The sequence below is a fragment of the Danio rerio genome, chromosome 17, assembly GCF_049306965.1.
Source record: "Danio rerio strain Tuebingen ecotype United States chromosome 17, GRCz12tu, whole genome shotgun sequence".
In the NCBI taxonomy this organism is placed as follows: Eukaryota; Metazoa; Chordata; class Actinopteri; order Cypriniformes; family Danionidae; genus Danio; species Danio rerio.
The window spans coordinates 12,568,731-12,590,678 of record NC_133192.1 but is presented as its reverse complement, the minus strand read 5'-3'; the positions used below and the strand labels follow the sequence as shown (position 1 = coordinate 12,590,678).

Sequence of the window (21,948 nt, the reverse complement as noted above, 5' to 3'; positions counted from 1 at the left end):
GCTGTATCTCTTGAGCCCACAGTATATTTGTGGCCGTTTCTGATCACATGCTTAATATGCTTTATTTAATACATCTGTTGGTGTCTAACTTTGAGTAGCATTTACAGCTTTTAAAAATAACTTTTCATGCTTGTATATTTTGGACACTTTTAGATTCTGGGAACTCTTCAGATGATAGCGAGGGTGAGAAATCTCCTGAGAAGAAGCAGGAGTGGACTGAGAGAACTGATCCACCACCAATAGCAAAACAAGAGGCAGCTGATGATCTCCCAGAGGAGAGCACAACACAAGAACCAGCACAGACTGAGCCTGAACTTCCTAGCAGTCCTCAGGAAATGCCCAACTTCAATGAGAGTGAAAGTAAACCCGAAGAAGACTCATCCATGCCCCCTACTGAGTCTGACGTTGGATCTCCAAAAATGACAGCGAAGAAGCCTCGTTTAAAAGAACCAGGATCAGAGACTCCCACGCAAACACCCGCCGCTGCTAATCACCACGCAGAGACAGAGGAACCTTCCACTCCACCACGACCTGTGAAGAAATCACAGGAAACGCCACACAGCAGTCCTGTAGAGAGAATAAAGCTGGTGGAGACGGCTGGCTCAGACACGGACTCTGCAACAGAGGACATCGACCCTCCAGAGCGAACCAGTGCAGCGAAACGCAAAATCAATGAACAGCGAACGCCGGAAAAGAAAATTCGCTTGGACAGAAAAGAAGAACCTAAAACACCTTCTCCTGTTAAAACATCACCACTAGAAAAGAAACCCGAGTCAGAAAAGAGGACTGAGATTGTGCAGAAACCTGAGGAACCACCCAATCCAACGCTGTCATCTCCCAGCAAAGAGGTAGAGATTAAGTCTGAGATGCCTTCTCTTACCAGAGAGGTGCACCTCAAGTTAGAAGCTCCTTGTCCAGACCTGGAGGATCCAACAACAGTGGCAAACGAGGAAATGATGCCTCAAATTGGCCCTGAGGCGCTGGTCTGCCATGAAGTAGATCTAGACGATCCAGAGGAGAAGGACAAGCCCTCTAGTGAAGAGTTGCCGATAATGAAGGAAGAGAAAGTTCTGCCTCAGCCTCTGGAGTCTCCTGACCACCTTCATGTCCTACCAGCAGTGGGACCACCGCGTCTGTTTTCCCCATCCTCTGCCCCCAGCCCAGATGAATCTCATAGCACTAAGAGCGAGAGCGATGCTACCATTGAAGTGGACAGTGTGGCAGAATCACAAGAGGGTCTCGGAGAGAATGAATCGACTCATAGCTTTGATGCTAGTGCTAGTTCGAGTAATTCCAGCATCTCACTCCAGGATCGAGATGGAAAGGACAGAGGTAAGTTAAAGCTTGGTGCTTGTTTTGTTGATTTTAGTTTACGACTCTTAATCAGGGTTCCCAAGCTTCTTGAAAGTACTTTAATTTCAGACATGGATTCATGGCGTGGAAAGCACTTAAAAACAAACATAGTGCTTGAATTCTGTTTAAAATAAAGGTTGTTCATGGTGCTATTTCAACAATTGTACTGTGCAGCTGTTAAAAAACATCACAAAAAAACCGAGAAATTCTTGATTTTTAAAAATCTTATTTTAAATCTGACCAATAATGTAGTGAGATAGTAGTAGTGAACAGGGCATGACATTAAAACCCACCAAATGTGGGTAGATTTCAGCTGTGGTGGGTTAGACCGCGACTAGCCACTTTGGCTGGTTGAAAATAATTTTTAAATTGTAGTTTTTTTTTAAAAGCAGGGTTCGACAATAAGCATGGCCCAATATGCATGCAAATGTTATCTTCGAATCGAGAAGCAGCACGACTGACAAAACTGTGTTCACGTGAGTAAAAGAAAGCAAGTGAATACGGAATGAGAGGATGATGATGTTTGCGACTCTTCAAAAGCATGTGCGCTGTCGTTTACTTGCGTCTAGAGGAAACGCAACTTCTGCAATCAGTTCTCTTTGAAATAGACTGAACAAAAAGCGATGCTTGTGCACCCACAGTCCTGCTGCTTTCAAGAGCTCAAGATTTAAAAAAAAAAAATTCCTTTTGTAAGCGGCAATGGTCACTGCTTTTGCTTGAATTATTCTTTGAATAGTTTTTATATATATATATATATATATATATATATATATATATACACACACAACAGTTCTGTCTGGTTCTCAAATCTGATTGGCTGATAGCCGTGCGATATTCTGCAATATCAGAACTCCTACAGCCTCTTCACCCTTTGTGTATTACTCTGCCCACATACAGCCAGCAAAAAGCAGACTCTAAAGCTCTAAAGTTTAAAAGATGCACGCTTAACTGTTTAACTGTCAGCTTATGATTTGAATCAGAAAGAAAGTAGTTCCTCGTACAAAAGGGTTTTTGAGACTCTCCATGTTTCATTTTGCTTTTATATACACAATATGCCGTCAAACTGTTGTATAAACGCAATATCACACTCGTAGCAGTGCAATATGGCTGTATCTCGGCACTGGTGGGGGGGACTAAGGCACTCGGCCTGCGGTCTCATGCCAACGCACACCTCCCAACAGTGCCGATATACAGCCATATCGCACTGCTACTCGAGTGATAATGCTTTTATATATATATATATATATATATAAGTTATAAAAGTTTAGTTTTATATAAAAGTTTTATATAAAAGTTTAGTATTATTTTGGCCTTTGTTTACATTGTTTGTGCCTTTTGAAACATTTTTTTTTGATAGTAGGTTAGAGAGTGAGAAAAATACAGAACATTTTGAATGCACTTGGTCAAAAAACAATAATGCAGTGTAACAATTATTATTTTAATGTCATTTTGTACTTGTAGCTAAAATTAAACAGATTTTTAAAAAAACAAGCAAAAACTGATGACAAGCAAAAAGAGGGTCAAAAATGATGATACCAGAGAATGGTTTCGCAAATTTGACTGATGTCATGTGATGTTATGCTTCTCTTGGCTATCTGATTAACCTCTGCTTGACTTCTCGCATTCAACATTTTAACCTTTAGGAGATCTATTTGTAAGCAGTGAATCCTTAAAGGGACAGTGCACCCAAAACTGAAAATTCTGCCATTTATTCACCCTTCACTCGGTCAAAAACTATTTGAGTTGTTCTGTTAAACACAGATGAAGATATTTTAATATAATGCTGGTAGCTGGCACCCATTGACTTGCATATTTTTATGTAAAAAAATACTACCAGAATTCATCAAAATATCTTGTTTTTGTCATGAAAAGACACTTTTAGAATCCACAAAAGAGCAGAAAAGAACATGATCATTGCCCTGTGAAAGTAGCCTAAATATCAAAATGCTGGATAAACAGTTATTGTCTACCTAGAAAGAAAATACTTTGAACTGCTTAAAACAAGTTGTCGGTTCCTTTCTTGTTTTCATTAGCTGTCAACGTCCACTTTGACCCTCAAGCACTGTAGTTGTATCTGAGGGCTGAAAGTAGGGCTCTCACAATATCCTTTTTTTTGTTTGTTGTTGTATTATATATTGCACCAAAATATATTGCATTATTGTCATTTCAAGATCATTTTATACTAATTGTGTATATATATCAGGGCTCGAAATTAACTTTTTTATTTGGTAGCACCGGTGCTCCCAACTTCAAATATTTAGGAGCACCAAAAAAATTTTAGGAGCACCAGAAAAAATTTAGGAGCACCAACCAAAAATGAATGAGCACCGCTGCAAATTGTTTTTTAAGGGATTTATTGTATTTTAAAACAACATTAATAGCACTGACAAAAACCAGAAACAACTATCTAACTAATGCTGCGAAGACTTTGATATTTGTGTGCAATAATTCCAAAATGAATGTCTAATAATTAGGCCATATAATATTAATGATGATGAAAATGACAATAATCGTAACAATGAATTCCATTTCTCATTATGATACTGCCTTGAATGTGCATGAATGTATGTTATCTGCTATGAAATGTCAGTTACTTTATGAAAAATAATTGTATAGTTTGCATCAAACAAAAATGAAGCATTGCAGTAAGAAAAATGTATTTTGTGCTGCTGTCTTTACATGCATGTCAATTTAATAAATAATATTTCTGCAACAAAACAAACAAAAGATTATAATAAATGATTCAATTCAATGATGAAAGCTGCAAAGCAGTCATAAGTAAATAAATAAAAAAATAATACACACCTCAAACAAGAATAGACAAAAGAAAGTAAGTAAAGTCTCACTTCTATCACTCTTTAAAAGTTTTGGTTTCAGTTTGTGTCAATTTAAAGGTTCAGTCTGAGCTGATCTTCATGTTTCTGTGTTTGTGGAAAAGCTGGCGAGTCAGCCGACCCAATTTATGAGCAGGCAGAGCAGGATTCTTGCGCTGACCACCGGCCCAATACCGGTCTTTGTTATGAGCCGCAGTTTCAGTGTAAACTTAGTAAAGGCAAGCTTCTTCGGAGATGATATGTACAGTGTTAGATTTGACTTTTAGCGGACATTTGCGCTGAACACGCAGTGAATGCAACGCATGGAGATTTGGGCACCTTCTCCAAGAAGCGCGTACTCGATTGATCACAGCTGGCGGATCATTATTCACCACGTGACGTGTTGTGATCGCTCTCATCTGCGCCTCAACTTTAGGTGGGGTTTGCAAACCTGTGTGCTTTAAGTTTTTACTCTTCAGCCGTTTGTATTTCCCGTGGTCATAAAAGCTCCTTCCCTGTCATCTGACAGCGGAATACCTTGAGTGAATGACAGCTAATATGAACCAATATAGCGGCAGGGAAGAGCGATTCAGCACGTTTTTACAAAAAACCAAAACAGGTCACACTACAACCATTATCTGCAGTCGCACTAATGCTCCCAGACATATTATGAGGTCGCATAGATTAATTTTCGGGCGCATATGCGACCAAAATGGTCGCAATTTCGAGCCCTGTATATATAACAGCATCACAATGCAATTACACTTATCCAAAGGACACATTATATTCTTAAGAACATTTCATTTAATTATAGTCATTTAATATTTAGGCAGTGGAATCACAATGTAAAAATGCATAACCTAAATTTATAATAAATAATAATAATTAACAATAAGTGCAAGGTAAAAAGTAACAGAGACTGATATCTGCTACCAGATCTAGTTTCAATTTTCAGACACCCACATGAAAATATACTATAGTAAACACAAGAGTTTTTTTAACCATACTGTCACTGACACCTTCAGTAGAGAGAGATGTTACACAATCAGCTAAAATGTTGCTTGAATTTTTTTTATTTTTCATGTATGGGTGATATATTGGATCACCAAAAATGACAGAGGTCATGTCTGTGTTGTGCGATAAGTCCATATATCGATTATTGTTTCAGGCCTAGCTAGAAGAGTGCTTTGTGCTGTCGCGATGCTGCTGTTTTATCCACTGTGAAAAGAAATCTGCTTTGCATCTAATGTCCAGATATAAAAACAAAAAAAACAAAACAATGACTGTTCATATCACTGTTAACAAGTGCTGAGGAAGCTTCTGAGATTGACTCATTTTATAGGAAGTAGACTAATCACAACATACGGGGCCACCTGTTCAATCATAGTAGACTTTAGGAAAAGAGGAAACTCTAAGAGACTAGCCGCTTCAGACATGCTGCAGTTTTTATTAGTTTAAATTTTTTTTTTTTTTTTTTTTTTTACAATGAATGAGTAAAAACTTGCAGGACACCTCTAAAACAAAAACAAAAATCTTTTCAAATGGGGCACCCTTTAAAATGATATAGATTACATGATATTTTTCTTAATGTTTTTTTTGTTGTGTATTTAGACTTGCACTGCTTTGAGTAAGCACCTTATACCAGATGCTGATAAAGCTCAGCAATATCTTATTTTTAACAACTGCTACACTTCTTATTTTCTACATTTTTCTACTCCCTAACTGTCTTTTAACTGTTTGATACTTGTTTGTATTTTTAGGTCAGAAGAGGTTATTGGATTGCACTACAGTCTCCTCGTCCAAGAAGCAAAAACGGAGCCAGAAACGTTCAAGCGTTGGTTGTAAAACAGAGAAGAATGGAGCAGGTGAGTGTTTTGAGACAAATTTAAAATCCTTGAAAGGTTTTTAGATTGCGGTCCAATTCTTGATGGCTTTTAACTGGTTTGTTTGGGTTTAGCTTGCCTTTGTGTTTTTCCTTTTTGTTTTGTTGCCCATCATGTAAGGTTATTTTATTTATTTATTTTCTTATGAATATGGAATAAAGTTAATGACAAGCGAAAAGAGGGACAAAAGTGATGATACCAGAGAATGGTTTCGCAAATTTGACTGATGTCATGTGATGTTATGCTTCTCTTGGCTATCTGATTAACCTCTGCTTGACTTCTCGCATTCAACATTTTAACCTTTAGAAGATCTATTTGTCAGCAGTGAATCTTTAAAGGGACTGTTCACCCAAAACTGAAAATGATAATTTGCTTATCTGTCTATTTGTTTGTTTGTTTATTTTTGTTGTTGTTGTTGAATAAAAAATATCTTTTGAATATGATTTCTGGTACGCGACACCCATTGACTTCCACAGTAGGAAAAACAATACTATGGAAGTTGATGGGTGCCAGCAACCAGCTTTCTTCCAAATATCTTATTTAGTGTTCAAGAAATTAATGTAGAAACAACAAATTTTATAAATTGAATCCATTTGTAAATGAACATGAAGGTTATACATGAGTTGTAGAATCGGTCACTCAAGACTTAATCGTATTCACATACTGCCTCAAAGTCATGTCAATCATAAAAAAAAAAATTGGATTAGAAACTGGATTAGAATTTGTCCTTTATTTTTTTTGCTTCTGAAAGAGCACTTTGAGAGGTGTTTTGACAGTTCAGAGCCACCGTACGAAAGAGAAAAGCTAAATATAGAAGGCAGTCAGTCCAGCTACAGATAACTTTGACAAACAGTGCATAAAATAAAGACAGAATGTGGCGGACAGTTGAGAACCCGTGACTGGATAAAGTGACTGGCGCACCTCTGTCCTGCTGCGCGTGTGCGTGTGCGTGTGCGTGTGTGTGTGTGTGTGTGTGTGTGTGTGTGTGTCCATAAATTTGACATACTGCCCATAAACGTATAATAGTAAGCATTCAGGAATAATTCAGCAACTATTTTAGGGGAAATGTGTCAGAACATTCATCATTAATCGAGCTAAAAGATTGTACATGACTCTTTTCAGTGTTGTTGTTTGTTTGTTTTTTTGTACAATGAATGTTTAATAAGAATATGATATGATTCCCTGTTATATATTGTGTTTAGTAGAGGTTTTGCCATGAATACAGCCAGTGTTGCTGATATAGCATTAAAACATAACTAAATAAACAAATAGTGTTCAAGAGAAGAAAGACTCATTAAGGTTTAAAACCATATGAGGCAGAATAAATGATGGATGATGTTCATTTATGGCTGATTTACCCTTTAACCGTGTACAGTGTTTCCTCTAGGATTTTTTCACGCTGTGGCGGCAGGCCTTTTTTACACAGCTGTACCAACGACCTGTGGCGTTACTTCAATGACAAATGTCGTGAGCGCAGTATTACAAATCGAGATCGCATTTATGTAATAATAGCCTACGAGCATGCGAATCTCTTTGCTTGCGCACCAATTTCCTCTGCTCGTGCACAAAACTCATGCACAAGCGCAGATCTGTGCACTCTCAAATAAACGCTGTTGAATTGCGATTTTAAGCTGCAGTCACACATGAGTTTGAGCATGCGATATTCTGTCATGCGGCGCTGCGAAAAGGGGCGTGATTAAACAAGCTTATTAGACATTTAAAAAAGCAAGCGATTGCTCAATGTTTTAAATTTCTGTCCAGAGAGGTCATGTTTTCATCCTCGATTGTTCTCACGCAGTCAAGTGATGCGATATTGCAGGTCAGAGTTTACCAAGCTTTGCACCGCAGCACCCTTGAAACTTAACGCATGACCCTGCATTTCCGGTCTGATGCATTTGCGTGCGTATGAACGGAAGTCTATGGGAGGAAAAGCCCAGTGTGACCGCAGCTTTAGTGCGTTTATGTAACGAGTATGTCTTCAACATTAATTAGATTTGCTAGGAATATTTAAGAATGTCTCCAATAGACCTACAAAGCGGTATTAATGCGTCCTGAAGTAAAGTGACATGGCTATACGTCATGTTTGCTGGCCTCATGCATCACGCACCAGTCAGTCAGTCAGTCAGCACGTAACCTTAAAGGGTTAAACAAATGACGCACAGCACTACTGCAGTTAAAAAAAAGTTTGCTTTGTTATAATTCACATACCTTTTATTATGTTTTGGTGCGATTATCACCTGCTATTAAAAAAACATGACTGATCTTTTGAATGAAAAGCTGTAATGTAGCTGTGGGGGGATCAATTTTTGCGTGGCGCCCCGACATGGAAGAATGAATGTAGCAGAAACCATGGTGTATCAATTTATTTATTTATTTTTTTATCCTTCATCTGCTTGGTTTATGTTGAGTAATTTCGATGATCTCTCTTTTTGTGTCTAGGTCACAGTAGCGACAGTGAAGACCAGTCTGTGATGGACGGCTCTAATAAACTAACCCCAGTCAAGCACTCCATCCTCCCCAAGAACCAAAAGCTTTCTCGGTCACCTGGTCTGGGTTCTCCCAGCAATAAATATATAGAGAAAGACAAGCACAAAGAGAAGCAGTCCGTCCCGTCCCCCCGCACATATAAGTGGTCCTGCCAACTCAGTAAGTCCCCAAACATCCAAAATAATTTGACACATTTTAGTTATGGCTTTGGTGTGGGTGTTTGCCAGTACTAGGTTGCAGTATGAATGGCAACCACCGTGTAAAACATGCTGGATAAGTTGGTGATTCATTCCGCTGTGGTGACCCCTGATAAATAAGACTGACTAAGCCGAAGGAAAATTAATGAATGAATAGTCATGGCTTTGCTGAACTTTAGTAGATGTGTTTTCATCTCAGCAGACTTTACAGCTTGGATTTTGTCAAGTGGCAATAATTTTATTTTTGTCCAAGCTTTTGGTAATATCCAAGCGGCAACTGATCTGTAATTTTACTTTATCCAAGTTGATATTTGTCAAAGATTGGCTTGCATATAGAATACTTTAGGTTTATTATACTTTGAGAAACACTGATAACCATACACAAAAGCATTTATAGTCTTTAAAAGATGTCTAATAGACGTATATCTTGGCTAAAACCAGGCTAAAATCTAATAGACGTAAAAGATTAGCCCAAAAATAGACTAGTCATCAAAAACAGAGGAACATATAATTACACATGAAGTCAGATTAATCACATGATTAATCGGTCTATTAGATCAGGGGTTCCCAAACTTTTCAGCCCGCGACCCCCAAAATAACAATGCCAGTGACTCGCGACCCCCAATATCCTCTGAGGTGGTAATAAATACAGAAACCTTGCATGCAATGGCACACACACACCAATTGAATTTGTGTCAGTGCTTTAAATGTGCCAGAAAGTATAACCTGATGTTATAAAATCAAAATGCATCTGACGCTATTGCTGCCTTTAATATAATGTAATTACCCTAGGGGTCGCAATCCAATAGAACTAGTAACTATAAGCTACTATAGTAACTATATAGTATATAGTAACTATAAACGCCTATTTTTATTTTCAGTATAGTTATGGATAAAATATGTTAATTCTTATGGTTTAATAAAAATAAATAGATTTTTGGAAATCACCAGGCGACCCCCCCCCTTCATTGCCCCGCGACCCCTCGGGGGGTCCCGACCCCCACTTTGAGAACCACTGTATTAGATGATGTATTAAAATTTTAAATAGATATTGTATTAAAACCACCCAGTAGGTGGCGGCAGGACACTGTCTAATAGTCTTATTTCATCCAAATGAAGAAACTAAAAAAAACATTTATGGATCAGTAAATAATAAATGATGAAACTGACTGCATTCATAATAAAGAATTTTACTCATGCTAGAACATTCACAGAACAAATAATATACATTTATATTCATAGCAGCAACAAAGAAAAAAATCACTATTGAGGAAATAAACTTGATAAGTGAAAAGGTTGCAAACATTTTCTTGATAAACAGTAACTTATTCCTATTCCTAATAACTTAAACAATTATTTTCAAACTCAAAGCAGTTCCGTATTTAAAAAGAGAAACATTTGGACACGTCCAATACTTTATCAGACTTGAATCACAATGTTCATATTTTCAGTTGTAAAGTTTCTAGAGATGTATCTTATTCATTTAAAGGGGTCACACTGCTCACATGAACCCCTAAACACAATGATGAAATCTGAGAGAAGAACCGATTCATGAATATATGGAAAACTGTTTTCTCTACGAGAAGCTCCACTGCAGTATTTACTATTGTTTTCTATTTGCTGGGGTGAGACAGTGAATTTTGCTGCCGAGGTTTGCAGTAAGTATTTTAAGATGGTACATCTCTACCAGCTCTGCTACTCGACTCTCCAGTGTATTCGTGTGGCTAGTGTTTTTATTTTGGATGTTGTTCTTCTGTCTGACCTCTGTTAAATGAGAAACCAATTGGAAAAAATTCCAGAACAAACCAATGGTGGCTCAAAGGTCACCCCAAAAGTTTACTTTAGTGAGAGGTTTCGAACTGCCAAAGCAATCTCAAAAAGAACTTTTAGTTTCTGCTGGAGAAATAACTTCAAACTAATTCAGAGAACAAACTGAAGTACACCAGCAGATTTATGCAGATTTCAGGAAATATTACAGTCTTGTATGGATTCATTCAATCTGCACATCCTCTCCTGACTGATTTCTGTGCTTTATTTTTTTATTACAGCTGAGCTGGACAACATGTCAAGTGCTGAGCGCATTTCTTTCTTGCAAGACAAGCTACAGGAAATCAGGAAATATTACATGTCACTCAAGTCTGAAGTGGCTTCCATCGACAGGAGGCGGAAAAGGTTAAAAAAGAAGGAAAGAGAAGGTAAATATATACAATTATTTAAATACTTCATTGAATTACAACAATTAAATTTTTATTAGAGAAATAAAAAAAACAGCAATAATAATGTGTATAATACCATCATATTTACAAAAAGTTCTATTATTAATACTGCTACTACATTTTAGGATTTAATATATATATATATATATATATATATATATATATATATATATATATATATATATATATATATATATATATATATATATATATATATATATGTAAAAATAATATAGGTAATAAGAATAATATAATTATTTGTGATAATTAATTATACTAAATATATTAATGATGATAATAATATTAGTTGTGTACAGTATTCAAATATTGTGAGGCTTTAAAACGATAATGGTAGGTTAAAGACATTATTGGATATTTAAAAAAAATTACATTGTTAGTAAATGGGTATTTGTTTGAAGTTGGTAGTGCTGATAGTAATAATTAATGTACAACATTCAAAAATAATTGTGCAATATTCAAATGATACAATACTTTCTGCTATATTAAGAATACTAATTATGATTGTCCAATATTTAAATATTCTGAGACTTTCAAATGATAGAAATAATTATGTTTTCTTTTGATACTTTAAAAAAAAAAGATAAATACTGTTTTATCTTAAAATAATGTAATAAAATGTGATTATTGACATTAATAGCACCAGCAACATTATTATCATTGTTTCTAGTTTTATTAGATTTGATCACAGTATGGTAGCAGACTTGGTTTTAAATAGTTCATTTCACTCAGTTTTCGATCTTGTTTATTTGATAAATAATTGATTAACAAAAAAATGCATTAAAAGTAAGATACAAATTATATCAAAACAATCGTATCTTTTAACGAAAATGTATGTAGAGTTCGAAAAGTGGTTGTTTGACCCACTTCTGGCATACTGCCTTCCTATTTGCCATGCCTTGATGTTTACAACCAACAAATTGAACAACAAATCAAAACTCAAGTAATATTTTAAAACATGGCTTCAACAATTATCTCATGTCCTTTCATGCTTTTTTCTGTTTATCAGGTTTGACAAATGTTTAAAAAAAAAAACAATACAAATAAATACTTAAATTTAGTAAACATTTAATATTTGGGTTTCTTCTGGGGGTCTAATGGATCACGCCCTACGGTTTGAAATGCACAATTCACATACTAATAACTTTTATTTTTTTTAACTTGCCGATTAATCCAAGATTATAAATGATGATTTGCATACATGTATTCATCATTTGAGGTTCACTTTTAACACTTTTCAGTTAGTTTCAAACAATCAAATAACCCAGATGTACTGGGAGAACAGCCTATAGTCTAGATATTAACACTGATGTTTATGGTAAAGATTAAAATCACCTTTAAGGCAACTTGACGCTGTTGAATGTTGTAGCAATTACATAATTTAGCCAATAGGTGGTGACAAACTTTTTAAAAAATGCCACTGAACAGATTTTCAAAAATCTAGTAATGAAACATGAAGTTTTATGTGTGAATTATTGAATCAATTGAAAATGAGACTAAAAATAAATTTGTACAAGATAAGATTTGTACAAGATCTTTTGCATTATCAGCAACAGTAGAAAAAATAATTATTTCTTGATTTTTATTTAATTTAATTTTTAATTTAAGTTCTGTTAGAATCTAAAGTTTCTTGCAGTACTTTTTTGTAATTCATGGAAAGCTCAAGACATTTGTCTGCTCCCTTTTTTGCTGATCTGAGTAACTGACACAAACCGCTGTGTGATTCGAACTGTGAGATTTGTGATCCGTCACACCAGTGTTTCTCAACCATGTTCATGAAGGACCACCAGCACTGCATGTTTTGGATGTTTCCTTTGTCTGTCACACCTATTACAGGTCTTTCAGTCTCTGCTAATGAGCTGATGATCTGAATTAGGTGTGTTCGGTTACGAAGACATGGAAAAAGTGCAGAGCTGGTGGTCTTCCTGGAATGTGGTTAAGAAACAATGCGTTACACCAATGTTTCCCAACCCTGTTCCTGAAGGCACATCAACAGTACACATTTTTAACCTCTTTCTAATCAAACACATCTGAACCAACTCATCAGAACATTAGGAGGGACTGTAAAGCCTCAAATTAATGGGTCAGATCAGGGAGACATCCAAAACATGTATTGTTGGTTGGTGTGCCTCCAGGAACCAGGTTGGGAAACACTACGTTACACCACTAGTTTCTCCATTTGTTGTCCTTTGCACATCACTGATCTTTGCTGATCGTTATAACAGTCTGATATGTGACTCAAACCATAGTGAGATTAGTTACACCAGTGTTTCCCAACCCTGTTCCTAAAGGCACACTAACAGTACATATTTTTGTAACCTCTTTCTCAAATCAACTCATCAGAATACTAGAAGAGACTACAAAACCTCAAATAAATGGGTCAGATAAGGGAGACATCCAAAACATGTACTGTTGGTGTGCCTCCAGAAACAGGGTTGGGAAATGGTTACATCATTAGTTTCTCTATTTATTGTCTTCTGTGCATTACTGACCTTTTGACCTCTACTGTTCCACAGTGTCCCATACCACAGCGTCCACCTCATCAGGCTCCTCGGACACGGGCATGAGTCCGTCTTCAGCTTCGCCCACGCAGAACACTGTGGCCGTGGAGTGCAGGTGATGTCAGGCGGCATCCGCTCCACCTCCGCCTTCCCAGAGTCCCGCTGACAGCAGCACTCGACTGCCCACCGCCTCCACCTTCTGCACTTTCAGACCTGATCCTGCCTCCACCAAACGGGAAAACGGACTCCACGCGGGGCTTGAATGTAAATCGATGATATCAAAGCTTACGATTGATCCATCCAGAGCAACACGACGGCACTTTTCACTTCACAAACGCTGAACAGACCAGGCAACCTCCTCTTACTGCTTCAGACCGGAGTTTGGATGCAGTAGTCAATCCTCCAGTCACATCCCTAGGTAATGGTCACCTTAACCAGCTGGACATGGTTATTCAATGAAAGGTCAATTGTAGCGCGCTTGTTCCATCAGAACTGCCAAAGTAAAACGTGTTACAGCAGAGTGCCCTATTTTGGAAAAGCAGGACAAAGTCAGTTGCAAAAGGGAATGTAGTTTACTGAAAACTGCAGCCGGCGTCTTCCACTTCTATCTTAGTATGCGAGCACAGAGAATTATGCAAATCCTATTTTTGTCGTCTCTCGTTTTTAATAAAAAGAAAAAAACGTAATAAATAAAGCGGAAATGTTTACAGTGGAACTCGAGATGAAACTGTTTTCAGTGGACTAATTTCCTTTGCAAGTGCATTTTGTCTTTTTATATGTAATCGCAGAGTTTTTATTTTTAGTATGGAAAATTTCGAAATATTATATCGCAGCCGTGAAGTTATTTAATGAAAGATTTCTAGCGCTGAATTTTTTTTTTGTGTGTGTAAAATAAAAGGTATTATCTTGCAACTTGTTAAATATATTTATTCAGTCGGCGGGCGGCATTTTTGTATTTTTTACAAGATGAGAATCGCAGTTGTCCCGCGTTCGGTTCGCTTGGGGGGGGGGGGGGGGGGGGGGGGGGGTCAAATTTGTGGGGTTGTCTTGAAACTCTCTGAATGTGACGTCACAATTTGGGTAACTACTGTGCAGTAAACCGAATCCTCCCCACTTTCTTTTTTGTTCGTTTGGGCCCAAAGCTACTTTGAGGGAACACCAGAAATTGGTGACATGCTCCTTTTTTTTCTCCCTCTCTCTCCCAGTTATTACCTGGTACTTTCGAATTCTTATTTTCATTCTTGACCAATTAAATAAATGAGTTGCTTCTCTCAACTACGTTAAGCCCAGGGGTTTCTTACTGATTGTTCCTTTTGTAAATAGAGCTTTCAAAAAAACCATGTATTTGAAAAATACATTTTACACAAACTGTAAAAAGGATTTATATTATTTTTTAAAGCGTACATCTTTGTATATTAATTAATTTCTCCTTTTCTATGTCCAGTTGTTAGGAGCACTAGCACATCTTTAGACTTCTGTATATAATCAACCATTTAGGAACCTAAACCCAAGCTGTCTAGAGTGACCCATGATGACTATGTTGAACATTTTATGCTGTAGGCATCGATTCATTCACTGCGATGAACTTGCTTCCCTGTGACTTCAGTTTATTTACAGATTCCTGGATGAAGGAATGAAGGCATTAGGTTCCTAAGCAAAGCCATTGTACTTTTATGTAAAATAAGAAGAGGTCTTCTCATTTCTAATAAAGTTGTGAAATATTAAGAAGTTATTCAGATCTTTTCTCTATTAACTGGTTGATCCATTCAATTCAGGCTTTTTTGTATGGCACTTCTCACAATAATTGTTGGATATCACAATAATGATCCAATTAAAATATACAGAGAAATTATTTGGACCCCTTTTTGCCTTCAGAACTGCCTTAATCCTTCGTGACCGATTCAACAAGGTACTGGAATTTTTTTCTCAGAGATTGTGGTCCATATTGACATGATAGCATCATGCAGTTGCTGCAGACTTGTCGGCTGCACATGCTTGATGCAAATCTCCCATTTCACCACATCCCAAAAGTGTTCTTGAATTGAGTTCTGGTGACTGTGGAGGCCATTTGAGTACAGTGAACTCATTGTCATGTTTAAGAAACCAGTCTGAGATGATTTGAGCTTTATGAAATGGTGCGTTATCCTGCTGGAAGTAGCCAACAGTTAGCGGTGACCTTTCTATCAGCTCAAACCAATCTGGCCATTCTCCTCTGGCATCAACAAGGCATTTGCCCCCACAGGACTGCCGCCAGCTGGATATCTTCTTTTTCTAACCATTCTCTGTAAACTCTAGAGATGGTTGTGTGTGAAAATCCCAGTTGATCAGCAGTTTCTGAAATACTCAGACCAGTCCGTCTGACACCAACAACCATCCCATATTCAAAGTCACTTAAGTCACCTTTCTTCCCCATTCTGATGCTCTATTTGAACTGCAGTAGATCGTCTTGACCATGTCTACATGCCTAAATGCATTGAGTTTCTGCCATATGATTGGCTGATTAGAAATTTGCATTAACGAGCAGTTGGACAGGTATACCTAATAAAGTGGCCAGTGAATGTAAATCCATGTATACATAATTACAGGAATTAACTTAAAGTATTTGCATGATTGTAGATATTTTCACTTCAACTACAAAATATAGCTATAATTTTTATATAGTTATTTATTTAAATTATTGTTTTTGTCATTGAATTGAAAATATCAGATTTTTTTTTTGTTTCTTGATCAACCTATACTTGTATATATTATTAATAAATTTACTCGGGAATGAGATGTTCATAACATTTTATTTTTGTAGCATGCTAACATAAAAACAATCAAGATCTTTCATGTTATGTGGCCGACCTGCTTAATGTCCCGAAAATGAGGAATGTCTTTCCATTTGGGGGAAACCAAAAATCCCATCAGTCCAGATATCTGCAGGCAGACAGTAGAGGACTTCTCCCGGTATTATCTGCAGTCCTGAACCTCTGAGGGCCCGTTTGGAGACTCCTGCTCTGTGCTGGAAATACAGAGAGCCTGGCGTAATGGTCTGGAGTTCAGTCCAGCAGCAGTCTGTTATCGTGGTTGTGCTAATAATCCGGCTTTGGCGGCCAACGCTTCGTTCTGCTGGATGTGATATTCCTGGAAGCGCATGGAGATCCTCTGTGTCATCTTCAGGTACTTCTGCAAGCAGCTCTCAGAACATGTGGTCTAGAAGAATGTTGATACTTAAAATTAAGATGTAGCTTTACATATAATGAATAAGTGTTTTTATTTTTTTATTTATGGTGACATGACACAAAAAACATTGCAAAAAATGTTTGTTATAATAATTAAATTGTAAATATTTTTCTCTTGCCAATTAACAAATCCAAACTTGTATTTATATATTATTAATGTTTTGACATGTATAGTTATTTTTAACACAGACTTTATGATAAACATATAGATCTGAGATATATCTTGAAATCTCAGATCAACCAGGTATTGTGGAAGGACGATTTTGGGGGTAAAACCTTGAGGTTTTACCAAAAACTGTGAGATACAAGCTTGCTAAAGTGTCACCGTCATTAATCAACTAAACGCAGTGGTCACCAAACTTGTTCCTGGAGGGCCGGTGTCCTGCAGATTTTAGCTCCAACCCTAATCAAACACACCTGAACAAGCTAATCAAGGTCTTGTTAGGTATACTTGAAACATCCAGGCAGGTGTGTTGAGGCAAGTTGGAGCTAAACCAGCAGAGACACCGGCCCTACAGGACTGAGATTGGTGACCCCTGAACTATAATAACAACTGTGAGGAAAAAGTTTAAATCTAAATATTTAATGAAACAGAATTTTACCCTGATAACTGTTATTTTGTCATTTTAATATTATAGTTATTTGTTATTTTAACAAATATAAATTCATTTTTTATTCCTCTGAATTATTAGAGAAAAAAAAGGCAAATTAGTGAATTCTTATCTTTCAATATGGAGGTCAAAAAATCTGATGTTATTCTCATAAGTTTAAATCCCACAATTCTAAATTTAAATAACTTGATTCTGACTTTGTCTCAGAATGGGATTAAAGCTCACACTCCTGTGGTGGAAACAGCTTGTTAGACAAGAAAAAAACTGACTTGATTTTATCCTCAGGAATTGATTAGATGTAATGTGTATTTATAGAGCGCATTTATTGTGTATGGTCATACACCCAAAGTGCTTCACAATCATAAGGGGGGTAGTCTCTACACTCCACCACCAGTGTTGCATCCTCTTGGATGATACGACGGCAGCCACAGGACAACGGTGCCAGTGTGCTCACCACACACCAGCTATTGGCGGAGTGGAGAGAAAGTGATAGAGCCAATTCGGTGGATGGGGACGATTGGGAGACCATGATCAGTAAGGGCCGATGGAGGGAACTTGGCCAGGACACCAGGGTTACACGAGAACGGGGACCATTACGAGAAGTGCCATGGGATTTTTAATGACCACAAAAAGTCAGTACCTCAGTTTAATGTCTCATCTGAAAGACGGTGCTCACTAACAGTATAGTGCAGGGGTGTCAAACTCAATTCCTGGAGGGCCGAAGCCCTGCACAGTTTAGTTCCAACCCTGCTCCAACACACTTACCTGTAGGTTTCAAACAAGCCTGAAGGACTCAATTAGTTTGATCAGGTGTGTTTAATTAGGGTTGGAACTAAACTGTGCAGAACTGCGGCCCTTTTGGAACTGAGTTTGACACCTGTGGTATAGTGCATCCAATTTACTATACTGGGGCATTAGGACTCACACAAACCACAGGCTGAGCGCCCCCTGATGGTCTCTCTAACACCACTTCCAACAGCAACTCAGTTTTCCCATTTGGTCTCTCATCCAGGTACTGACCAGGCTCAGCCCTGCTTGGCTTCAGTGAGTAACCAGTCTTGGGCTGTGGCCATAAGGTAAAATGGTAATACAAAGAAGCAAAATGATCTCCTCTTCACACCAGTGAAATATTTTTGGAGTCATCTTGCATATCAGACAGGTCTTTCACAGCCACCATTCAAAATTATGCCTCGAGAATAGCATCTCAGAGCTGTGGTGTTTCACAGGGTCCAAAACTCATTACACTTGCTGCCTCTTGTGCAATAAATAGTTTAAGTATTATCTTTGGTATACAAGTAAGAAATTAAAAAAAAAGCCTAAAGATTTGTTCAAAATGGTTTTAGCATTTAAATCATAAACCATTTTGAGGGTTGTAAACAAAAACAACGGTCCCAACGTATTTCCTGTTTTACATTTTTAATTTCTGTAGCTTCCAGGAATCTAAAAAGAGACAAATATTGACAAATAATGTTATAATAGCTGTTTTAACATTACGCTATGATTGAATTGCCTCTGTTCAGTTATGAAATAGTTTGACAACAAGCAGGAAATGTTTATGGGCCAATGACATGACCACATTGAAATGGTCTACACATGGACACGTTTAAAAAGCTGCAAAAACACTCAATTAAACTTGATTTAGTCTTAATTTTTCTTTCTATTACTGTTTAACCTTTTAATGTATGACTTCAAATAATAATAATGCATTTTATTTAAAGGCGCCTTTCATGACACTCAAGGTCACCGTACAGGACAGGTAAAACAATCAATTCAAATAAAAACACAAAAACAATAGAATACTATACAAAACAATGCAATCGGGTCAAAGAGAATAGGCTGTTCTAAACAGATGTGTTTTGAGTCTGGACTTAAATTGTGAAAGAGTCTACATTACGGAGAACAGGAGGAAGTGAATTCCAAAGCTGAGGAGCAGAGTGGCTGAAGGATCTGCTCCCCATGGTGACAAGGCGGACAGAGGGAACAGTGAGGTGAATGGAAGAAGACCTGAGTGTTCGAGAAGGTGTGGCGATATGAACAAGATTAGCAAGGTATGGAGGAGCGAGATTGTGGATGGCTTTTTAAAGGTGAGAAGAAGTATTTTATAATTAATTCTGTAAGAGATGTGAAGCTGTTGTAGAATGGGTGTGATGTAACCGACAGAGGGGGTTTATGTGATAATACGGGCTGCAGCGTTTTGTACCAGTTGTAATTTATGAAGAGTTTTTTTAAGGGAGGCCAAACAGAAGGGAATTACAGTAATCTAAACGGGATGTGACTAAACTATGAACAAGAATGGCAGCTGAGTGAGGTGTGAGGGAAGGACGTAAACGATTTATATTTCGAAGGTGGAAATAGGCGGACCGGGTGACATTATTAACATGTGCAGTGAATGAAAGGGTGCTGTCGAAGATGACCCCCAGACTCTTAACCTGAAGGGAGGGGGTAATGACAGAATCCTCTGTGGAAATGGAAAAACTATGGGATTTATTTAAAGTGGATCGTGTACCTATAAGTAAAAGTTTAGTTTTATTGTCATTTAATTTCAAGAAGTTTGTGGTGAACCAGGATTGTACCATAGAAACAAAAATACTTGCTTACAGAGATATTGTTGAAGACGCAGGGTAAGTTTTACTGATTAAAGGTAATTTTGATGCCATTTAAAGTTTAAACATTTGAATTCTTCATAAAATCACATACCTCCTCTGGCTTGACCTCTCTTGTGGTGAAATCTTTCACACAATCCATGAAGCAGTTCTCTGTCAGTTTATTGTAGGTTCCCAGGAATTCCTTAAACTACAAAATACAATAAACAACTCAAATTCAAAACTATATACATTCAATAAATATGCATGTGTGTGTGTGTGTGTGTGTGTGTGTGTGTGTGTGTGTGTGTGTGTGTTTTCTCTTACCTGTTTGATCTGATCTGATTCAGTGACCTGAGCTGCCATCGTTACGATGCTTTAAAACAGACGAATAAACAATTAACATAAATCTTTCTGTTGTCAAACAGTGCAGAATCTCCTAAAATAAATGCAGAATCTTTAGTAATAAAGGCCTCAGAGCAGTGAGAGGTGAGTGGCTACATTAGCCTTTAGCATCATGTACATTTATCACAGCGACCGTGCAGAAATGCCTCTCAAATTGAATGCATTAATATTCGCGTTACGATAAATAAGATTTTGACGGGAAAAACCGTATAAATAAGTAAAGCATGTGAAAGTATTAAAGCTGCTACCTTTGATGTAAGAGCTCAGACTGTGAAGGACATGTGAGAACACCACTGACTGAAATTATCAGCTGCTTCACAGCGGCACTTTCGCAACAAATAAGAGCCCTCTCGATTTATTTATTTATTTAAATGTTAAGTTTATTGTTGAGCCCTCTCGATTTAAATTGTAAAATCGTATATTTAAAATCCGTAAAATTGATTGGATGTGTATTTTATAGCTATTATTATTATTATTATTATTATTATTATTATTATTATTATTATTATTATTATTACCATTATTATCATTATTATCATTATTATCATTATTATTTATTTTACTACATGTCACTTTATATTATATTACTACATATATTATAAATCTGTACCATATAAATTATAAACACATATCCAATGTACAGATAATATATATTATTTGTTCTGTCTATACTGCACATTTTGATGAAAATAACTAGGTATGTTGTAAATGTTCCCCAAATGTATTATTGCACAAGGTAGAAATCTGCTGGAATTGTGTGTTTGCCCATGTATTTTGATGATTTACTTCATTATTTTATTTTGTTGTATGTTTTGCTGCCATTTTAATTCGTCTTTGGTGGCTTTTTTAGCTTTACTTATCTTTTTTTTTTACGGTATAGCAATGCATAATTCATTCATAACCGTGCATATTCTAAAACCACATTCTGGCTTCATTTGAACAACCAAAGTATTGTTCACAAAAGCAAATTTCGAGAAATGGTTTTTAAATTATTGTTTTTTTATATATATATATAATTAATTATTAGATGAAAATGGTAAGTAAGAGTCATCTGAGTTTTCTTGATTCATTCATTTTTCTACCGCGGGAGCAGCAGTCTTCCCTCTCCCCAGACACTTCCTCCAGCTCCTCTGGGGGAATCACGAAGTGTTCCAAGGCCAGCCGAGAGACATAGTCCCTCCAGTGTGTCCTGGGTCTTTCCTGAGGCCTCCTCACGGTGGGGCCTGCCGGGAGCACTTCCTTAGGTAGGCGTCCAGGAGGCATCAGAAACAGATGCCTGAGCCACCTCAGCTGACTTCTCTTGATGTGGAGGAGCAGCAGCTCTACTCCGAGCTCCTCCTGGGTGTCAGAGCTCCTCACCCTATCCATGGGAGTGCACCCTGCCACCCTTCAAAGGAAACTCATTTTGGCCGCTTGTATCTGAGATTTTGTCCTTTCGGTCATGATCCAAAGCTCACCAATAGGTGAGAGTAGGAACATAGATTGACTGGTAAATTGAGAGCTTTGCCTTTCGGCTTAGCTCCTTCTTCATCACAACGGACCAGTACATCGACCACATTACTGCTGCCGCTGCACCAATCTGCCTGTCAATCTCATGGTCCATCCTTCCAAGCTAAACTTTTTGAACCCTTAGTAAAAAAATTCAACACAGTAATTAA

General features: G+C 37.2%; 2 protein-coding genes and 2 non-coding genes across 8 annotated transcripts in view; 3 read left to right on the top strand and 1 right to left on the bottom strand.

Moving 5' to 3' along the window:
* arid4a (AT-rich interactive domain 4A) overlaps positions 1–15,200 on the top strand; it is a 40,562-nt gene extending 25,362 nt beyond the window's left edge. For 3 of the 4 annotated variants that reach the window (XM_073926987.1, XM_005158629.6, XM_073926986.1), the window contains exons 21-25: positions 154–1,332; positions 5,927–6,031; positions 8,489–8,695; positions 10,782–10,928; positions 13,484–15,200. In XM_073926987.1, coding sequence (XP_073783088.1) covers positions 154–1,332; positions 5,927–6,031; positions 8,489–8,695; positions 10,782–10,928; positions 13,484–13,587 — 1,742 coding nt within the window. In that variant the 3' untranslated portion in view covers positions 13,588–15,200. 4 annotated transcript variants of the gene reach the window in all.
* Positions 2,875–2,956, top strand: LOC137488204 (small nucleolar RNA SNORD53/SNORD92). The gene has a single exon (XR_011007145.1). It is a non-coding gene; the product is annotated as a small nucleolar RNA SNORD53/SNORD92 (small nucleolar RNA).
* LOC137488203 (small nucleolar RNA SNORD53/SNORD92) lies at positions 6,234–6,315 on the top strand. The gene has a single exon (XR_011007144.1). It is a non-coding gene; the product is annotated as a small nucleolar RNA SNORD53/SNORD92 (small nucleolar RNA).
* Positions 15,201–16,238: 1,038 nt separating the features above from the next.
* Positions 16,239–20,627, bottom strand: timm9 (translocase of inner mitochondrial membrane 9 homolog). 2 transcript variants are annotated; one of them, XR_012392625.1, is made up of 4 exons: positions 20,539–20,605; positions 20,213–20,261; positions 19,810–20,096; positions 16,239–18,029 (listed from the first exon to the last, which is right to left on the bottom strand). XR_012392625.1 is itself a non-coding variant. In NM_001159911.2 (4 exons), the coding sequence occupies exons 2-4, from the start codon at positions 20,249–20,251 to the stop codon at positions 16,529–16,531; spliced, it is 270 nt and encodes an 89-aa protein (NP_001153383.1). In that variant the 5' UTR covers positions 20,252–20,261; positions 20,539–20,627; the 3' UTR covers positions 16,239–16,528. The 2 variants fall into 2 exon arrangements, 1 of the variants encoding a protein (NP_001153383.1); NM_001159911.2 differs by having other exon boundaries at positions 16,239–16,663; positions 20,001–20,096; positions 20,539–20,627.
* Positions 20,628–21,948: the final 1,321 nt, after the last annotated feature.

Coding starts and splice junctions, on each gene's coding strand:
- timm9 (NM_001159911.2), bottom strand. CDS start 20,251: ATGGCAGCTCAGGTCACTGAATCAGATCAGATCAAACAG. Junction 20,097..20,212: donor AATCAGATCAGATCAAACAG/GTAAGAGAAAAC, acceptor TGTATTTTGTAG/TTTAAGGAATTCCTGGGAAC. Junction 16,664..20,000: donor GAGAGGTCAAGCCAGAGGAG/GTATGTGATTTT, acceptor ACATTCTTCTAG/ACCACATGTTCTGAGAGCTG.